This window comes from Echiichthys vipera (assembly GCF_963691815.1).
Source record: "Echiichthys vipera genome assembly, chromosome: 1".
Classification (NCBI taxonomy): Eukaryota; Metazoa; Chordata; class Actinopteri; order Perciformes; family Trachinidae; genus Echiichthys; species Echiichthys vipera.
Window position 1 is genome coordinate 32,906,507 of NC_139826.1, and position 21,868 is coordinate 32,928,374.

General features: G+C 40.3%; 1 protein-coding gene across 1 annotated transcript in view; it reads left to right on the forward strand.

Moving 5' to 3' along the window:
* The window catches only part of trip4 (thyroid hormone receptor interactor 4), a 76,766-nt gene that overhangs the window by 16,421 nt on the left and 38,477 nt on the right, over positions 1–21,868 (forward strand). Inside the window, exon 12 of the mRNA XM_083912146.1 lies at positions 11,580–11,682. Coding sequence (XP_083768272.1) covers positions 11,580–11,682 — 103 coding nt within the window. The remainder of the gene's footprint in view (positions 1–11,579; positions 11,683–21,868) is intronic.

The following is a 21,868-nucleotide window of genomic DNA, read 5'->3' on the forward strand; positions in this document are numbered from 1 at the left end:
CTTTTACCATGGTCCACTGGGAAATTTGCCATCAAAGGCTTTGGCAGACGCCGTGTGTCAAGTAGATTATTGATTGATTTACATGAAACATCATTTTCTTTCCTTCTCAAATCTCTGGTGGTCAGTGTAGCAAGAATAAGATTCAGCATAATTACCTGAAATATGCTGGAACTTCACATATCTTTAAACTGTGGGTTGCATGTGCTTTTTTTGGCATTTTATCACCAGTTAACTATATCCTTGGTCATGCCATGGAAGAACAGATCTTTTATTCTTTTAAATGAAAAGCTTGAGCTGCTTGGTTAATCACTTTGAGTCCAGAAGTCACTGTAATAATATTAGAATTGCCCGAAAGCAACAGAGTCATCTTCTCCTCTGAACTCAAATTCAAATAGACTGTGAGAAGCTATTTAGTGTTTGACATTTAGATAAGATAATAATAATTCCTCTACCCTCGTCTTGCAGATTTTTACTCAAACTTTAATGTTGAAAAATATTACTTAATGTAAGATTAAGTTGACCATAACGCCATAATGTAGTTGCAACACAACCAAAGTCCAAGAATGGGCAGGAACTATTACTATTACAAGGTTTATTACTGGTCTTGCTCGAGAAATAGTGCCCGTGTTTCAAAAATATGTTGGCAATCATAGTGAAGCTACACACGTCGAAGCTGTGTGTATGCAGCTGTAATCGGAGAGATACTTTTGCCGATGAGGATGGGAGCTTTTGGCCTTTGCAAAACCAAGAACACAAAAGTGTAAATGGATTAAATTGTGCGTTTATCCACTCAAACGGAAGCTGCTGGCTAACCATCTTACCAGCCAACCAAGCGTCTCTTCCAAGAAACAAGAACAACATCAACTAACTACATTTGTTTTATTGGATGACTATTAAACAAATTTAGCAAATAGAAATAAATAAGCCTGTTCATGACTATCACATCCATTGTGTTGTATTTCCCTACTGTGTATGAAAACCAGCTCTGAATGGTGAGTTTGCAGAGTTTTGGATAATGTGAGCAGCTCTGTCACGCTCTTTATTAGATTCAGGGAAGTTTACAAAGCAACCTCAGCCGGTATCTGAGATAGGATTACATTTGTCAAACACGTTGGTTAGTCCTCATCCTGGGAGACTCGTCTAACAGGGTTAAAACAAAACAGCCTGATCTTGCAATACTCCTTGTCATACAAGGACCTGAGGCTGCCAAAAGTATACTTGTGTTTAAAACCACACAATCTCTGTTAATTATACATTCGATAGTATGTCAAAAAAACAGCGACACTTCATAGACGACACTCGTAGCTTGTGGGCGGTAGCATGTAGCTAAAGACACTGTGTAACATTAGCTTACCAGTAGCCTGCAGCTGCCAGTCGAGGACGGAAACGGACGGTATAGCAGCGATAATAAGGAGCCGTTTTATTGTATTTCAGTTAAAACCATCATTGTTCAGAGCCTAAAATGATTCAGGGCTTTGTTAGTGTAAGGAAATTTAAAGTATCCATATGACCTTAAAGTTGTGTCTAACCTAAAAAAAAGGTTTTTAGCTCACTTACAAAAACTGTTAAAGTATAAATTGAAAAGGACTTGAAAAAGAGCTCTTATTCAACACCTCCTGCTTAACAGTTCACTGTGTTCTCCCCTGGAACGTATCAGTCAGATCGTCTTATCTATTGTAAGCTGTAGCACTAACCCATGGGCTTAGAGAAACCTAAAACTTGCCTTTGATAAGAATCAAGGGACAGCCTTCCTTCTGTGCTCCTCTCTCAAACCGCGCTCATTGCCAGCCTCGAGAGATGGAGGGAAGGGTTATTTCCCACAGGGGCTGAGTGAACACAGATGGGAGGGCCGTACCCCAGTGTCAGAATATCAAAGCAAATATTCACCTTAAGAGACAGACATGTTCATAAACTCCCCGGTCCTTCTCAATTTCCACATTATGAAATCAAATGCCCACCGTGAAGTGGTTTGTTACCTTGCTTAAAATACGAGCCATCTTGCTGACAGCACCTGTGTTAAGGAGAGCTAGATTTGTGACACCGATAAAAGGAGATTGTGATGGAAAATAAGAAGTTTTAATGCCTCAAATTCCCCGGGATTGTTCTTTGAAGTTGAGGTTTGAAAGCAGACATGGTAATTGTCTCCAGGGGTTCTTGCTGTGTGTGTGTGTGTGTGTGTGTGTGTGTGTGTGTGTGTGTGTGTGTGTGTGTGTGTGTGTGTGTGTGTGTGTGTGTGTGTGTGTGTGTGTGTGTGTGTGTGTGTGTGTGTGTGTGTGTGTGTGTGTGTGTGTGTGTGTGTGTGTGTGTGTGTGTGTGTGTGTGTGTGTGTGTGTGTGTGTGTGTGTGTGTGTGTGTGTGTGTGTGTGTGTGTGTGTGTGTGTGTGTGTGTGTGTGTGTGTGTGTGTGTGTGTGTGTGTGTGTGTTGTAAAGGAAAGTACTAAGTAGAAGGGTTTGGCTGTGTGATTGTCTGTAAATGCAGTGCAGTTGTTTAATACTTCAACTCCAGTATAATAACAACATCTACTTATTTTTTCTTTTTGGGGATTAACTTCGCCGCTAACCACTTTATTAAACGTTGCATAATATTTTTTCACTATCTCAGTGGTTTAGAAATTGTTTTGGGTTTTTTTTTTTCTTCCAAATTGCTATTTTCCACCGCACATTAGAAAATCTGTTTATTCATTCAGAGTCTCGCGCTCGTCAAACAGAAGCTTAACTGTGAATACAAGAGAGAGAACCATTTTCCTCGGAAAGTTCCAGCAGTTGGCTTGTTGAGTCTAAAAAAAAATGTGACTGTTGTGAGGCGGTCTTGTTTTCTTCTTGCCCGAGGGCCACTGCAGGAGGTGAAGTCATAAACATGGCTGGGAAAGTGGAACTGAACTAAGTGAGGAAGTCTGTGTGAATCCCCCTGCACAAACACATGACTTCACTACACCTGTCAGCACTAGTGCTAGCTAAAACGCTAATGTATGGCTTTCTCTTTACCACCTTCTTTTGTTTCACAGAGCTGTATTGTTTTGCTTATGAAGCAGGGGAGTAAAACATAGATTTAATACCTCCTGCTCCTCAGTCTTCCTGGGAATTTTTATAGTAGGATTGTGGGCTGGTGACAGCTTGAAGTCATTTACATCAAGACAATAATGAAGCCTCAATTGCTGACACGCAGAGTTGGTTCTTGAACCAAACACCACAGTACAAATACACCAAGGCGTCAAAGTTAATATCAGTAAATCCTGCTGGCTTCCTTTCGTAATAGTTTCATGTAATTATCACATTTACTGTCATTTATCTTGAATCCATCTCGTTTGTACTATGAGACACAAACAAATGTAGGTTTGTACTTTAAGATTAATGTTGTAACTTGGGACTTTTTTTTCAATGCAAAAGGTGTAGATTGACCTTTTAGTAGTACTGAAACTTTTTAAGCATTTTTAAGGTGAAGGAAATGTGTTTTTTGAAGTCGAGCAGACAGACTTAGTTGATGGTAATTGGAAAATCGTGGCTCTGGCGTGGAGCTCCTAATAATGAGACATGTCTCTCCTTTTGTTGCGGATATTAATAATGGAAAATTTTTTTAGGTGTCAGCGTTGGACACTCCTGGATAATTAATGTTCACTCGCCTAACTTGACACCAGTTGATTCTATAGGTGAAGAGGTATGTTACATTTTTAATCATCAGTGTGCCTGAGCTCCAATGAAAGGGGACAAAGTGAGATGCAATAGCTGCCTGTTCAAAAGGAAAAGGTTGACATTGCTGTGGGTTGATGTCACATGGCACCAGTGTGATCCGAAGCCTGTGTTCATGCCGGCTGAGGGTACATATGTTTGCACCTTTTGCTTCCAGCTTTAAAGGGGTTATAAAAAGGGTCTGAGAATGCTTTGGGCATGTGATGATCCCTGAAGCTAAGGGGGTTATATATACAGATGGGAATCGCAGTTAGGTTATCTTAGATTGCAGTTAATAAGAGGGCACGTGTAACATCATTAGTATGAAAGCAAAGGATGTTTCTCATTCCTATATTTTCATTATAGATTATTTTGCCAGTTATGTTCTCGATTAATCAACCAATTATTTGTCTATATATGTCAGAAAATAGTGAGTTTTGCCCGTCACACTTCACCAAAGCCCAAAGTGACTTCTTAAAATGTCATGTATTATCCAACTAATAATATAAAACTCACAGATATTTAATTTACTGTCACATAAGACAAAGAATAGCAGCAAACCACAACTGAAAAGCTGAAACCAGGGAATGATTGGCTAGAATAAATGGCACTTTTGCTTGAAAGTTGATTTATAACAATGAATCAATTATCACAATAGTTGCTGATAAATGTTTTAATTATTGACTCATCGATTTATGGGCTGATCATATCGGCTCAAGTTGGGTTTAAATAATTTGTCAGGTTCAGGTAGTTTGCTCTCTACAACAGAGCCGTTATATTGTTAAAGTACAAATCACTTGACTGGGAACAAATAACGTTCTTGCATTTCTACGACCCTTTGTAGAAAAATGGTTTCTATTAATGCAGTACCCTCCAAAAAGGTGTCAAAAGAATCAATGCAATCAGGATCAATATGCGGACAAGATGAGATGATGTCCTTGTTTTCCAGGAAAGGGAATATGTGGCTGAGAAACAGAACACAATGTTCATCCGAAGTCTAAAAACCAAATGAAATCAATTATGCTTGGGGCTACATTTACACGCATGGTGTAATTTGGCAGTTTGCCATACTGCAGTAGAGATCCTGTTTGTGTTAAGCTATTTACATGATCCGTTGATACCCTGACGTTGAGTCTCTTTGTTACCAGCTCACAAAATATTTCTATCCTGAGCTGTTCCTTCAATATCTATCGATGCAGCCACCAGTTACCGCAGACATTTTTGACCTAGCGATGGCTACAACTGAGCTCCGAACTTTGATACTTTAAGGCATCGACCAAATTGCCTCCATAGTATCGAGTATTGGAAAATGCCTTGACACTCGGTACAAAATTTGAATGACTACATCTCATCTGCATCCCTTAGCCAATAAGCATGCAGCAGGATTGTACCAAGATCTAATCATGCTGGTGATTGGCTGTCCAAGGCCCAGATCAGACAAAAGTACACAGCGCTGCACTTCTCCACTCCGAGTTTACGTTTTTTCAATGATGAGTGCAGTGGTTTTTCAAGATTCAAGAAGCTTTATTTATCCCGAGGGAAATTATTTTGCAACAGTTTCAATACAAAGGTGGAAAAGGATCAGAGTAACAATAAGCATGAACATAAATCAAATCAAAATAAAGCTAACATCAGATAAATAAGGGCAATGAACCAAGTGTGACAGAGTGCAACAGACATCGTGGTTAAGCGTAGGTATATACAATATACAACAATACGCGCTGTGCAGTTTAGCAGCAGATTGAAATGAAATAAGTACAAACTAATAAGTGAGAAGGAGCGATAAGTTATAAGTGTTAAAAATGTAAAAAATGTAGCAGCATTTCCTACATAACTAAGTGACAGAAACGTTTTTACTAATTATTGTACCAATAAACGTGTACAAGTCTGAGGTTGGAAAGGTATGAAACTAAAATGGACTTTTTAAAGTTGAATTTATAAATAAAAGCTGGTACTTAAATGATAAAAACAAGTAAAAACCAAGGGAAGAGAAGCAAACTACAACATGACTGGTACATATTGTGTAATGTAATAGCAGGCATAATAAATCCTGCCCACTTCACCTTTTTACAACATGATTACCATCAGTACAACAACACAGTCAAACGATATGCACTTAGCTGTCGTCGCTCTTTTCCCCTTTTAAGCAGAAAATGCTGTTCTCTCACTGTTTCATGCGTACTGATCAACTCTGTTTTGCCGGCCTTCATGATGTTAAGCTGCTCTTAAAGAAACTCAACACTTCCCGCAGATGTTTCACAGCAAATGTGACGTGAAAAGATTATTTCTCCTGAAGGGCTGTAAGGCTTTTGATGTGACACAGATGGAGGAATGGGTTTGCATTAACAGCAAACAGCAGATGGAACGAAATCAGCAAACAGGGAGGATTCTTACTAAAATATGATCAAACATAGATATAACACAGGGAATTAGAAATAAAGATGTCTGTCATAATGGCCTGTCTCAAATAAAAGCCTGGTTCTCTCTTCAGCTTAGGTGAATTTACAATTAACACTGTGACGTTAATGCTTTCTGACCCAAATAGATGCTTGTAGTATTTGCAAATTGATTGTTTTCAGTCCAAAAAAATAATAAATTAAATGAGGAACGCTGACTACAGTACATTAGCTGCAACATGAATATGTAATGGTATAGACACATTAACACATTCCTACATCTAATTTGCATTAACACTAACACAAAAATTGTGATTTAACACCTGGAAAATGAAACAAGACAAATGAACTAATGTATGTCATTTTTGTTTTTTAGGATTTTGAGGCTGTCATCTGCGATACATTTTTTATTCAGTGTTTTGATTCGTGATACGTGAAACACATCAACAGTATACGTGTTTGCATGTCTGTGTTGTCCGTGTGTGCTCTCTTCATGTGCTGTGCAGCGATGGAAAAACAAATAATACACTTAGTGCGTGCAAAAAGCTGAGAGGCAGTTACAGTCGAGTTTCCTGAGGGCAGCTGCATCTGTTTGAGGGTTAATGAATGCCAGAAACAGGCTTGTGTTGTTTGGTGAACACAATAGATTAAAGAACGATTGGCGAACGATTGCTGTTGCATACATTTCCCAACAACACCCTTTCACCTCCCACATGTAACCCATAGCTCAGAGACAACCCATCTGTTTCTCCATTCCCTGGGTGAAACCAGCCCTGACAGGAATGGCTAAGCAGTATTTCAAGAGTGTCCTTTCTCGGAAGACACAGTTGGCTTTGTGTAGTTCCCTATCTATCAAAATCTCTGCCTCTGTGTTTTCTCCCTCACCTTAGACTCTTATTATCTGTTCTTCTTACTGAATCATATTCCTCATTTTTACTCTCTGGTTCTCCCCCTCTCATACTCTGCCTCCCTCCCCCCCCCCCCCATTAATTCCACCCTCCTCATTTTTAAAAGCCACATGCTCCCAGCCCGTCTGGCTCAGTTGCACCCTGCCAATGAAGGGCTTTTTATTGGGCTGAGATTGAGTGCAGCCAAGCAGGGCCTGGCTAGGGCTGAGGCTGGGGCCAGCCTCGCAGTACCCCAACCCCCCCCCTCTACTGCACAGCCCACTCCACATGCCTGTTCTGGTCTGGCCCTGTCGCCCAGAAGGAGATTACTTGTCTCTGCTGCCCTTAATTGCCGACAGCAGCTGAAAAGAGCCAGAGAGAGAGACATTGTGGAGAGAGGAGAGGGAACAGTGTTGGCTTGTTGAGCTGTTACTTGACAAGCTCGGACTCAAAGGTTTGTGTTCCTGCTGTCAAACGCTGGCTCTGTACTGGTTGGTTTTTATTAAGATGGATGTTGTTTTCATCAAATGAAAATGGTATTTTGGACTGTACTAAAAAAAAAAAATGAATAGCACAGTATAAAGAAGGCAAATGATGTATCGAGGAAGGAAAGCTGTTGAAAGAGCTGTGTAGTCTAAGCCTCAGTGCATGTTACTGTATTATAAGGATGTGTGGTAAGAGCAATAAGACCACTGTGCCCTCTCACTGCCCACTAAGCCACTGTTATTTTTCATAGCCGAAGGCTTTCTTCCAAGAAACCTCTGCCCGGCCATCCCTTTTATACCTCTTCCAATGAACTTGTTAATTTCATGTTATTACAGTTGGTTTTATATTAAATCCCCTCTGGATTGATACCAGCAAATTAAATAGTGGGCAGTTTATTGAACCGACGGTCTCTGAATAAGCTGCGAAGCTGTATGAAATTTTCACCTCCTTCTTTTCCCTGCTTACAGTAGTATTTTCAGTGTAGGTTTTTGTTCAGCTGGGCTATTATTATTATGTTTTGAGTCCTTATTTACATCACTTTGCATTCATTCGTTGGTGTCTTTGTGTAATTCAGCCTTTTTCCTACACCCTCTGGTGTTTCTTTTCTTTAGGTTTCACACTAGCCGCATGATAGAAATGTCCTCAACAAGCCCACTTGCTCGCTGAGTTCTCAAGGACCGGCTCTTACACGGACTCTGTACAAGAGAGCTGGCAGAGTAAAGTCTGTTTAATGTCCGATCCAACTCATCTGGACATCTGCATTCTCACGTGCAGCTCCTCTGGCTAAAACCTTAATGATTTCAGGTTCGCAGTGCATGTGTGATAGAGGCCTCAGTGACTGAAATATGTACACACAAACTGATCAGCAGTTAAGACTAAAGTGAAAATGCACTGTTAAAATACATGACTGATTACTAGATTAATCATGAGTTGGCATGCTGGAAAGATTGAGGTGCGTTTGTATGTGTTTCCTAAAACCAGTTGGAAGGCAGCCATGCAGATGCATTTCTGTGTTGAACATGAGCCAATTGTCAGTGATGTTTATGAACAAGTAGAAGCTGCAGAGTTTTTGTCTGTCTTCTAACTTCTTCTAAGTAAATTGGCCTGAAGCAACCAACCAACCAGTGATACTCAACTCGCACTGAGGCCTTTTAATGCACCTGTCACACTTTAAATACGCCCTCAGATCTCTCCCACGTCAAACACATTGGTCCCTCTACCCAGAAAGCCCTAGGGCTGTAACTCAGACCTTTTACGCTAAGTAACCGGCATGCTAACAACTCGGATCATCTTTAACTGAATTCAGTTTGACAGTCTTTTTCACCTGCGCTGTTTTCACTTAATTCCACTCAACAATTTCTTAATTCTCTTCCTTTGTTTCTCATCAAGCTCCACTTTAATTGCATTTGTAAGCAGGTCCACTACATCAGATCCTTCCTGATGAATATAGAGGGCTTTAGCAAACCTGCTTGTCACACAACCACAATGTTTCATGCCCTTTTGATTAACATGGAATGGAAACAATTAGGTGGGGGAGGTAGTGAGGCAAAGCAGCACATTCAACAGCTTTAAATGCTAATTAGCTAATGGAGGATGAAAGAGGCAGGCAACTGGCGGGGTTTCACATGAACACACTCGAACTCTGGCTGCAGACATGCTCGTTTCATCTGAATTTAGCAAGACCACCACCATTTTGTTTCCTTGAGTACCTCGACTAATACAGCCATCTTGTGCAATGTGAGATATTTTGTTTATGATCTCAAATGAGGCTTAATTCATCTTTTCAAGAAGTGCCTCACAGTGCTTTCTTCATTTTAAATCGTCTCTTTTTCACAGGTTTAATCACCACCTCTTCTCCTCTTAGTTATGATCGATTTAATGTTCACAGCACTTCTTACAAGATTACTCTTCAAAGAAATATTCTCATGGTATTTGAACTTCAGTATTTTTAAATGTGCTTTTTTTAAGGCTGCACAAACTTTAGCTCTTTTCAGACATGGAACACGTAACATTATAAATTACTCAAACAATGAATTGACTATCAATTAATCAAAATAATTGATCATCATTAGGGCTGTAGTCAACCATAAAAAATCTTGGTCGATTGCAATTCTATCTACTCTTCAAGCAATCGATTGGTCAATGGGAAAATAAATCTGCAGGTTATCTCTAGATTACCTAACCATCCGCAGTGCACCTTACCTGGGAGAAATGAATACTACTGGACCATATATATCGATATATATATAGATATATATATATCTGTCCTCTCCTTACGTTCTTGCGTCCTCCAGAGCAGGTATTCTACCTTACTGTGCTGACAAATTTTACATCCAGGGATTTTCCACAGCACAGCAGCTGGATTCTCGTGATATCAAGGGATCTCCGCTGGATGGAAAAAGCAGTGCCTCTCCAAAGTGTTCTGGTGGTCTGCAGATGGTCAGCCGAGATAAAATGAACACCAGCGATTGTCCGACCAATGAGAATTTGGTCGGAAAGAGCATAGCGATCGAACAATTGACCAGCCAAGAAGACGTCAGCTGTAATAATTATTTTTCTGTTGATTGACTAATTGATTAGTCAACAAATTGTTTCAGCCCACATCCAAATCCATCTTTAGCTACATAGTCCACTGTAGGACAGAAGGATTCATTCATATTATTTTTTTTAAAAGTGTCCTGTGGAGCTTTTTATTAGCACTATGGGGCTTGTGTTTTCCCACCCGAGCTGGTGCTCATGGATGCAATGCACATTCCTGCCAATGGTTTTGCACATTACACAATGGTTTAATGCTGAACATAAACAGAAACTTTATTTGTTTACAAGAAAACTCCACATGGCACAAATTTAGAACATTGCCAGCCTTGTTCCATAACACTACATTTCTGGACTCACAACCTTCATCTTGTTTAACCTCTACTTAATCAATGATCGTGTTGTTCAAGGGCTGTAAGGGGATTTTTCTATCTTGGAAACAGCATACTTGACTGGGAGGCGTAATTTAATTGGAATCACTGTGTCGGTTGGAAGGGGGAATCAAGGGGCTCTTTTAGGGTGCCCACCAATGTCTAACAATTTAGAGTGTTTACATATTTTATCACTCACCAGTCGACATGGACTGTAATCTGAAATAAACATCTCTATCATCTCTCCCCAGTTTGTCAGGGACCATACAGATGGGTCGCAGACTCTGTTGATTTCCCTTAAAAGCCCCAAATTTGTCACAACCTTCAGTACTCCTTTGAGGGAGATAGAGAGACTGTGAATAAGAGAGGGGGTGGGGGGGGGGGGAGAGCATGCTGTCATGAAAAGAGCCGCTTCCTGGCTGGCTAGATGCAATCATGGGCACTATCTGATAGCACCGGAGGAAATTGGATGAGCTGAGAGCCGTAGGCTGCCAGTGATGGGAAAGATGACTCCTTTGTCACTGTGTCAGTCAATCCCATACTCTCACCTGAGAGACCAATCAATAACACAGGAGGAGAGAGGTTTTCTCTTGTCCCTGGACCTCTGTGTGCCGGGGGCTGCTGTCAATTAAGTGCTGTAAAACATCCTCTCTGTCATAAGGATGAGGTATTGCAAGTTATATGGTATGCATAAATATGTCATGGATGTGGTTAAATGTGATGTATTTCTGTAGATTTAGAAGTATGCTTTGAATAAATGATGACCTGTTGGGAGCTAACGATTCTATGTGTAATTACTGGACAGACACATAAATATTATACACATGGTCTTAACACTTTTATTTCTGTAAGTGCACATCCACATCTGAAAAAGACTATGGGTATCTTTTGGTTTTGGTGCCGTTTGTAATAAATTTCGTCTCATCTTTGCTGCTCGCTAGTCGTGCAACTGCTCTCATTAGCCACTGCATCATTAGTTGTGCAATTATAGTGCATAAAACCCAGAGAGACTTATAACTATCAGTTGCTGTCAGGGCATGTAGTATTACATCAGGCATGGAGGATATTTTGCTTGATGTAGGTATATCAACAGAGACACTCACTGAATGATTCATAGCTGCAATACAGGACATCATGAGATTTAACATATTCTGTGCACCGTATGCTCATGCTAGTTCTGTGTAAGATGACTCTAAACTGTTCTTTTCTTCCTTCGTCCTCCACACCCCTGCCTGCAGTTCCCTGGTACCTGCGAGGAGTCTGCTTCTCCATTCGTCTTCATCTGCACCTACCCCCAGGAGCTGCTGGTGAAATTCCCCATGAAAGGGAAGCACAAGATCTGTAAGTCCTACTTCTTTCATGTAAGGGGAAGTGGTGTAGATGAAATTAGCCTGGGCCGACTGAGGATCCTTTTTATCAGATTTCTCCTCCGCATTTGTGTGCATGCATGCATGCCTAAATGAACCTGCAAAAGAGTGATAGTGCACACGGTCTGATTACTATAAATTCATTAATAAAACAAAATTACACACACAAACATACAAAGCGTTCTCCCACACACACACACATGTTCAAATCCTCTCTGAGAGCCATCTGTAAAGATGGGATTTTGCTGTCAGGTTGCCTGGGGGACAAGCCAGGCCTGGATGTGCAATGTTGTTGCTGTATTGTGTGATTTATAATAGGACTCAAACACATTTTCCCTCTGCTGTCGTAGCTGCTGCTGCAAAATGATGTACCTGCGAGCTCTTTTGTTAATATTTCAAAACCCTCTAAGGACTTTTGAGGATTGTTTATGCAGCTGTGCCTCGTTCAGATCTTTCCAGATCGATGGAGAAGGTTTTTGAAAGGTTGTAGCCGTGTCTTACGAAAAAGGAAAAGTATGACCTTGCCTCCATTTTTTGGTGAAAATTAGGAACATTTAAAAATGCTTTAGAGGTTTGGCACAGACCTGACCGGTGAGAAATTTAATTGAGAGCTTGTTTTATAGGATTTTAGCAGGTCTTGGGAAATGTGTTGAATTGGATTACTGATATTGAAGGTTTCAGAAGTCTGTAAATAGTGTTAAAGCCTTTGGAGGTTGTCAATATGTTGCACTCTCCTGCTACATTTGAAGTGAAAAATCAGGTTACTCATTTTCATCTATACTTTCATTCTAAAGCCTTAAACTGTTTCTACATTTCACTCTAACTGGCATTAACTTGACCTTGAATAAAAGGCTGAACTTATTAAAACACACTGACACATTGTTACAGGCTTTCAGATGGCTGTGCGTACATTATTTAATCCTACAGCAGCATGTGGGTTTATAAATATGGCTTTGTTGGATTTGCCCATAGTAAATTGTTCACCATTAATAGACTTTATTATTAATTTTTACAATATATGCGGTTCCGGTTTCTTTCCCAGGCTAGTGTTTCTCACAAAAGAGAAACACTTAAGCCTTTTCTTTATGGTTTGGTTTTTGATGACCTTGCATTTATACCATCCACAGAGAAATGATTACGGCAGTATCTAAGTAGGTTACCTTTATTCTATGGCATTTCGCAGGTCATTACCTGCTGAGGGATGTATCGGTTTGTGGTACAATACAATTATCTTTCTTTCTTATTGTCCAATGGCCTACCACATTGTTCCAGCTCTGGCTCTCACGGGTTGTTTGAGATGCGTATTCTCAGCCAATCATATATACGCACACCATCACACAGCTGTTTAGTAATGCAGCCCTGTGACATCTGTTCTTATTTTAGTTAAACTAACAGTTAAAATCCTAAATTTAGCAGGACAAAATCCTACATATTGTAACAAATTCACCTGTAATACCTTTGATATACCCCGGATAATGGACACAGATGATTCTGATCATTCTGTACACACTGCACTGGGTGAAGGACAATATGTAATCCAAGAACCTGTGAAAAGTTTTTGGTATTGGAAGTTTACCGGTTTATTCATTATGCAACAAAGCAACATATTCTCATCAGCAGGTTCATATGGTAACTTACGAAATACAGTGTTCTATTTAAGGCTGTGAAACGGCGACTGTACGGTTACATTAAGGAAACAAAAGGCAACGGCTAGGTTTAGACATCAAAATTACCGTTACATGAACAATTAAGTTAAGGCAACAAAAGGTGACAGCAAGGGTCAGGCAACAAAACTGCTGGTTTAAGATTAGATGGTTTGGCTAAGTACTTCTGGGACATGAACACCGGCCCCCAGGGTGAAAGTCCTGTGTCTTAAGTCACTTGATTTTCTACTTTGCTCTGGATTTAATTTCTACAGAAATAAATTTGGAGGTTTACATAAGAATTACAGTGTATTACTTTCTGTAGGCATTCATATAAACAGTGAATGAGATCATTTAATGAGGATATTTTCCAATCCGTTAATAAAAATAAAATTTGTTTTACCACACGTCATACCTCCCATGCAACGTATTCTTTTGAACAGATTTGTACAATGTCGTACAAAAAGTTCTGCACCAAAACCTTTGAAAGTCCTGTGTTTTGGGACCAATCCACCACCCCAACCTACCTCCTTAAGCATTGCTCCTTTCGCTGACTTATACTTATATCTCCTGCTGTCAATCCGTGGAAGACACACAAAATAAAAACGTGGAAAACGCACAAATGACTGCGCATTACTATTCGTTGTTATATGCACAAACAATGCACGAGAACAGCCCGTGCCATCCCATTGCATTGTCTTAATTATGTGCATGTGTACAGCTTCTGCATGCGTTGCATTCTTTTGTCATGTGCGCATTGATCACAACATGCTCCCTGCTGTACACATTAGCCTGGTATTTGGATCGGTTATCCTGACCCTCTGGACTTACACAGTCCAGCCTGTCTCATTCCTCTGTCACCAGCTTGCTTTTCACTATCTCACTCTCTTGCTCTCTCACCCCCTCTTCCACCTCAATTCCCACTGCATCCCACGGGTCAAGGCATTGCCGCTCATCTTACTCAGGGGGGCTTAGCACCAGTATTTTTTGCTCCCCCTGCAGCTTACATCGACAAGATCCGCCTGTCACCGGTATTGCCGACCATCTCATGCCTCATCAGAATCAGCAAGCAAAGGGCTACAGTTCCCTGATTGTTCCATTCCTTTCAGCAGACTCGATGCTTTATTGCATAACGTGCACACGTTGTTGTTTTTTCACTGGTGTGTTAAACATTAATGTGGTGGAGAGTGTCTGTGGTAACATGTAAAACTTTCATTGTGTGTCGGCTGAGATTGATTCTTTCATTAAGCAAATCCTGCGATCATGTTGTGGAAAATTGGCAGCCTTGAGAAATATTAGCTGGTAACTCACTAACGAGCCTTGACGTTACAAAATATCAGGTTGTCAAATGTTAGCTGGTATTTTAGTCCTGGCTTTTCGTTATTTATTTACATCCCCATTAGCTGTTACCTTGGCAACAACTACTCTTACTGGGGTCCATTCGATATATACATACAGTTTAAAAGCTTATACATAACTTCTTTAATCCCCACACCACAATAAGGTGACATTACAAAAAAGAATAAACATTAATAAATAACCATTAATCTATTTGTTTACCAATCAGTGAGGAAAAACATGTATTATATATAATTATAAATATTATTATTTGAGGTTTGTTTTTCTTCTCTCAACCCTTTTTTTCCCCCCCTGGGACTTCTGAATTTTGTGCTTAGACGTTTGCAGCTTCTTGTGTTTTTAAATGAGTGGGGATTCTTTTGATTCGTCTGACTGTAAAGGTAAACAAATGGGCTGAGAGCTGCATGATGCTGCAGTCTGGGGGGCTGTTGTTTTGTAGGATAGGCAGTTCTAGCTGACACTTTGCCTTACAGGCAGTGCAGTATTATTGCATATTACAGCACAGAGCATTGAAAGGACAGGAAAGCCAGCACACCCACATATGGATGAACATTATTGGATGCATTGGGCAATTATCAAATTATGTGATTCTGCCTCTCTCTCTATCTGTTTTACAGTTGGCTTTGTAGATAATACGCTAGGCTATGCTAGATGCAGGTTGATCAGTCATTACCCTGTGGAGGAGTCTGACATTTAAAATGGCATACAGCCAAGGCTCTCCCCCTGTAATAGGGGATGTGCATTATGGTTTATGGTCAGATCCTGTGAACATTTGTGTGTGTGGTGTGTGTGTGTGTGTAAGCTGAAGGTCAGTCTGGGTGTTGAAAGCTATTTGGCTCACTGACATGAACCCACATTTCCTTTTTCTCTTCCTTATAGCTCTCCTTCACTTGCCGCATGTTTTTAATAGCCTGACATTCTCCACACTAGCTGTGTGCACATAGCCTCGTAGTTAAAGTGAAGCACAAATCATATACCACTATACTTAAGACATTTGCTTCAGTCAGTGTATGTTAGCGCAAATACAGAATGTCAAACCAAATATGCTCTTCACCCTATGATAACATTGTTTTTATTTATAGAGTGCAGTACACAGTTTACCTTTTAAGCTCTGTTTCTTGTAAAAGTGCCAAAATTACTTGAACTTGTCGAAACTAGTTAAATAACTGATCTTATAGATACAAACGCATTAAATTCTATAAGATATAAATATAACCCTCCAGCCAGAAAGACGGAACAACATTAATGAGTGGTGGGTTATCCTCGGTCACAGTGGACAGCTCATTATCTTGTTACATGCAGGGATTCATGACTGAAATCTCTTGGCCACGTATTAAACCTCAAACCAGTTGGAGACATCACAATTAGCCACTATCTGGATATCTAAGCTCAGACTACTGTACTCAGTTCAAAGTGTGATGGCTTTTGTTCCTAACATTCCCGTCCCACCCCATTTGTCATCTTAAACTGAATTCATATCGGTGTAACTTTTGATTTCTTCAAGTATCTGCAGAAGCACCATCCATCTCAATTTAAATTGGTCGCCGTCACGCTGGGACTGTTGTTCCTGAACGAGCCTGAAGCTGCTACTTGCTGTTCCGCGTAACAAAGCATTAGGTAACCTGAGAATTATGTTTGACCTTCCTATTATGATGCCTCCGAAGAATTAAAATCCTATTGCTTTCAAGCATGAAGGGTGGATACCCAGAGTAATGTCCCGTGAGTTAATCAAATGCCTCTAAGCCTCGTTTAAAGAGTGCTCAACCAGCAAGAAGGAAAACGTGCAAATCTCTTGTACAAGCACTCCGATATTTAACTGACTAAAGCACTGAATTAGTCAAAGGAAAGCAACAGTTCAAGTATTCAGAATGTGGTCGATAAGCTCAAGGCAACGAACGCCTTTTATTCAATCTTGAGATAATTTGGCATGCTTCAAAGTAATGCTCGTAGATATGGCTGAAAAATGTTAGCACAATGGAATAGTTAGCATTTGTTCTATAAAGATTCGGTCATTATAGCAACAAAACACAATAGCTTTTAAAGCAGAAAAAGGTCATCCCCAGCTCTTCACTCAGTTTGGTGCTTAACGTATAACTCTTGTGATATTACATATGAATTCAGTGTGTGCTTTGTGAGTAGCGGCTTATCTTTTTCTGTAAAGATTAGTCACTCTGATGGCTCTCTAGCAGATACAAAGGAGCTCTCTTTTGCTGAGGTTTGATCCAACTGCAGGGAGTGAAGTCATGGACATAATTGCTAAGATGAGAAATTCAGCTCCAGCTGCAGGTCACGATGAGCTCTTTTTATCTCTACTAGCGTAAGTCATTGACATATACTGTAATCTCAAAATCACCGAGACTGGAGTCATTTCAAAGGACCTCAAGGTCGACAAAGTAGTTCTCCTGTCTTAAGCCCAAGGCGCCGACGTCATTTTCTTCCACTTCAGATCATCTATTCTCATGTACGGCACAATTTAGTTTGTTCAACTCCCATTCAAACATTTATCAATAGGAAACACTTTTTGTAAAATCCCCACATTTGTTTTATAATCCATCTGTTTCATAATATTTGCTCTTACTCTTTACTTACATACCGTGTGTGGTTGGATATTGTTGCGTATGGATGGAAATATTTACTCTTGATATGTTAGATTGTATTAGATGCCATACTGGTATACTGATGCACAGCCTTAACAGCAAACTCTGTCTTGTTAGAGTTGAATTAGCCTCTAATTTAACCAGCATGAAGAGGTTCTCCAAATGGAGTACTTAGGTGTGGCTGTCACTGGCAAAAATAAATTGCTCAAACATACATGCTGTTAGCAGTACATTGTAAAGCTCAGAGAAAACAATGGGCTGGGTAATTACAGACCAATTGCACCAATTTACTCACAGTCAAACTCAATGACATTGTTAATTTCTTTTGTTTCCTATATTATCTTGACAACAACAAAATGAAGGCTTAATTTCTCTATTGTCTCTCTTTCTAATTGTCTTGTGAGCTCAGTCTGTGTACAATCTGCAGTCTTTATCGTCATTACGTGGGTGTGTGCGAGTGAAATGTCCTCAAAATCTTTGAATGGCCATTAATGGCCTTAACATTGTTATCCTCAAGACTTCAGGTCTGCTTGATTTGGCGATACCTGTGCAGCAACAAGGGAAATTCAATTGGATAGAAACACCATTGAGCTGTTGGTCGGGGTTCATTTGACTTGTACACAACAAAATGATGATTTTTGTTAGTTGTCATGGTGACTAACACACTTGAGTGAGAGAGTGAACCGACGCAGACATTCTCCAGAGCGGCAGGGAGTGAGGAGGACAGACCGTTGGTCCCAGTGGCAGCAGGTCGGCTCATTTTCTCTTGCCAATGCAGCCAACCAGCGGTTAAAGACTTTTCATCTAGTCAACTGTCTGTTAAGTTACCATCTAGTGTATTAAAGCAGGAGTTAAAACAATGGTGAGTGATCATATGACCCACTAATGAAAGCACTTTTATTTGCCTCTTTTCCAAGTATTACATTCTTTGTGTCTGTGGGGACATTCCCTCTCTAAATGCAAATGCGCCTTTATAGTGACGCTGCTGACAGCGGTTGGTCTGCTGGTGGATATCGTCACGAACAGTTAGGTTGCGTTTCATTGTAATTGGAAATCGGGAACTTCACACTTCTGAGTCAGGCTTGTAGTAAGAGCAGAAGTGTAATAGGAACATGTGTGTGTGTTTGTATGGATTTAACATAACATATAGGGGACGGTCGGAAGTGGAGAGGTGAATATGTGTCAATAAAGTTTACAAAAGAGCAAAAAAAGTCAACACACATAACGCCTGTGAACGTGAAAAGATGTAGGCCCTGAAAGAACAGGCTCGCCCGCAGTTACATCTTACCACCACAGAGGCCGCTAGAAACAACGTATCTCAAATCTTACGGATTATGACTGTGAATTAATTTATTCTGATTTAACGACAGCTGGGATCGGCTCCAGCACCCCCCGCGACCCCGACCCCGGGATAAGCGGTTGAAGATGAATGAATGAATGATTTAACCACTTTCATAATTGTACGGTCAGTTTTTGTATTGGGCATAAATGACTGGAAATAAAATAACTAACTTTCACCAGTTGAATTCTTGAAATGTGAAGAAAAAGCAGCAGCAGTAGGAAATGTTCTGTTTGCATGAGCAGTAACTTAATACAGCCCCGAAACAGCAATAGAAGAGTTAAACCGCAAGCAGTGAGGCCGATATCAGTGAGATATAATTAATACAATAAAGCTAATGACATGCATGCCTCGTTTCTCTTGTGCATGTGAGGACAATTTGGACTCACTGCGGAAATGGTGGATTCCGCCACTCGGCATGAAAAATGCTACATTATATAGAGCGGTAATTAGAGAAAGGGTCTAAAAAAAAAAAAAGACAGTATCTTTAACTACTATTGGATGACACTGGGGCTGTGATTTACAAAATAAGTACAACAAATCCACACAAACATGTAAAACAGCAGCAATACACGTCTTGTGATTTGTCTCCGTGTGCCCTGTTAAAAAATGCAGGCCACTGAAATCCAGTACAATACATATTAAACACCCTTATGGGAATAGCTCGAAGCAAAATAATCTATATTTACTTGTTCCTGTCTAACGGCCACGTGCCAAGGGACTAGTGAGTGTATATCACATATAAATGATTCTCTTTTATTCGTTTGTTGTGGATTCAACATCATATCCCTTGTACACATTGCACTTCCAGCTCTCTTTTCAATATCATTTGCATTTCCCAAACAGTTTTTTATGCAGCTGTTGTAATATGTATGGCTTTTACCCCTCAGGTTGCACCACATACGGAAATAACACAATATATTCGGTGTGGAAATATTGCGGTTGAATTTTGCTCCACTAACCATCGGCTGCACTGTTACCTTGTGATTACCTCTTTGTTTTATGTGTGAAATCGCAGCACCTTGGGATTGCAAATAGAGAAAGCCAATTACCTAACAAATGTCCACCTTTTCTCCTGAGGTGGTCATGATTTTTTTTTTCCTCCTCTATTTCTCCCCTTCACTCTTCTTCTGTCATCCACTGCAGGCAGACAGAAAGAGGTTAGAGCGACGGAAGTCCTTTTTTGATTATTTATTCATGGATTTTCCATTTAATATTCATGCCTTTTTCAGGACTATCTGGGTGCAGAAGAGAATTTGCTGCCTCGGAGGCGGCCGGGGCCAAAAATCGGGTTTCAGCTTCAATGAGCCCAGTGGATGAAGGGAAGAGAGAGAGAGAGCGAGAGATAGAGAGGGAACAAGAGAGCAGGGTTTCATGTGTTCTCTAGTAAATGAGAGGCAGGCCTTGAAGGTGACAGGCTGTGTTTATTACTGATCTGTCAGCCGGTTAATGGGGAGAAGAGAAGAGAGAGGAGAGAGCTGAGCTGTTGAGCAGAGACCAGAGGACGCAGGCATGGGAGTAAGAGGGAGCCCCAAGCAATAAACTTTGCCATACTAGATGTGCTTGTCCTTACAGATCCGCTGGCAACACTCTGTGAATTGCATTCACTGGAAACTAAACGAATCCCTGACAAATTATTTTTGCTGTATTGTTATGAAATTTGTATTTTTCGGCGAACAAACATTAACGAGAGGACGAGCTGTAACCTATTTCTGACATACTCATAAGCTTCTTAAACCCAAATTATACATTCTGCATCCACTCTATGTCCGTGAGGGGATGTGAACTGTACACAGAATACTGTGTGAGCACATCCGTTTATGCAGACAGGCTGAAACATGCTTCTCCGGGCTGCATGCAGGAGAACATACACAGGGGGTTTTCAAAGACGTAACCTCAGCTTTTTCTTTCATACTTGTATCTACGATCAGCTTGCTTGGCGTGTCTGTGTTTTTGATATTTGGAAGGAAAAATACGCTTCTTTGCGAGTCTTTGCGACCGGCTCTTACCCATAACACCGTAAGGATTCACAGAGACGTTAACGTGAATCTAACGACAAAATTCTAGTTTTAACAGTCGCATCCACGTCCATTTTGGAAGAACGCTGACCCTTGGGGTGGCAGTAGCTCAGTCCATAGGTGACTTAGCTGGGAACCGTAGGGTCGCTGGTTCGTGCTGTTGAGCAAGGCACTTAACCCCCAACTGCTCGGGGCGCCGGTCACTGGCAGCCCCCTCGCTCTAACATCTCTCCCTAATTGCATGTATATAGGTCCTGTCTGTGCATGTGTGTGTATTTCTGGCCTGTGTGTGTAACATGATTAATAATAACAGTGAAAAAAATTAAATTTCCCCGTTGTGGGATAAATAAAGTAATTCTTCTTCTTCTTCTTCTTCTTCTTCTTAACATGTCAAAACTATTTGTTTATTATTGTCAGGACAATCCCCCAAATTTCATTTCAACTACAGCTCTGATGAAAACCAACTTTCACTTGGCTACTTTTCCATTGTACACAGAAAAAGCAAGAAAAAAATGCCGATTATGAGGGAATTAATTGTCACCTTTGCCATGGAGGTTATGATGCTATCAGAACATCTCAACAGCCTAACGGATTACAATAAACATTTAGTGAAAGAGCAAGTGATTATTTTTTGCAGATAAGGATCCACGGCCTATCTAGGATTCTCTTCAAGGATGAACATTTTAAGATACATGAGATTGAACATGTCTTTCTCTGTTCTCGTGTTAATCTTTCTGCACTTACTTGAATAACAAAAATCAAATTAAGTCGTGTATCCCATGATCTAGATCACATGCACATTTTATATCAGTGAAATTACATTTTTTAGGACTGTGTAGCCTTGACAGAGCGATGCTTTGCCTGAGAGCGTTGTGTGGTATTTGATTGCACTTGAGTCCAGGGGTTTTATCTGCTGCCCTTGATAATGAAACCTCTTGGTTTTCCGTCTCAGTAAAGGGCGAAAAGCCTGTGTAAAGAAATTGCTCTTTGTTGTTGCAATAGATTTGTCTTCGCTTATCTTAACCACGCATTGTTGCCTTTATCAGTCACCATTACAAAATCCATATCAATCGGCATTCAACCTACTTTCTTTGCTGTCACGTTTTCCGCATGAACAGCACTCTTTCTGCAGATTTTATTTAGTTATTTAATGTAATGCAATTACCGTGTGTTACAGAGCTTCATGTGTACGTGTAGAGACGTG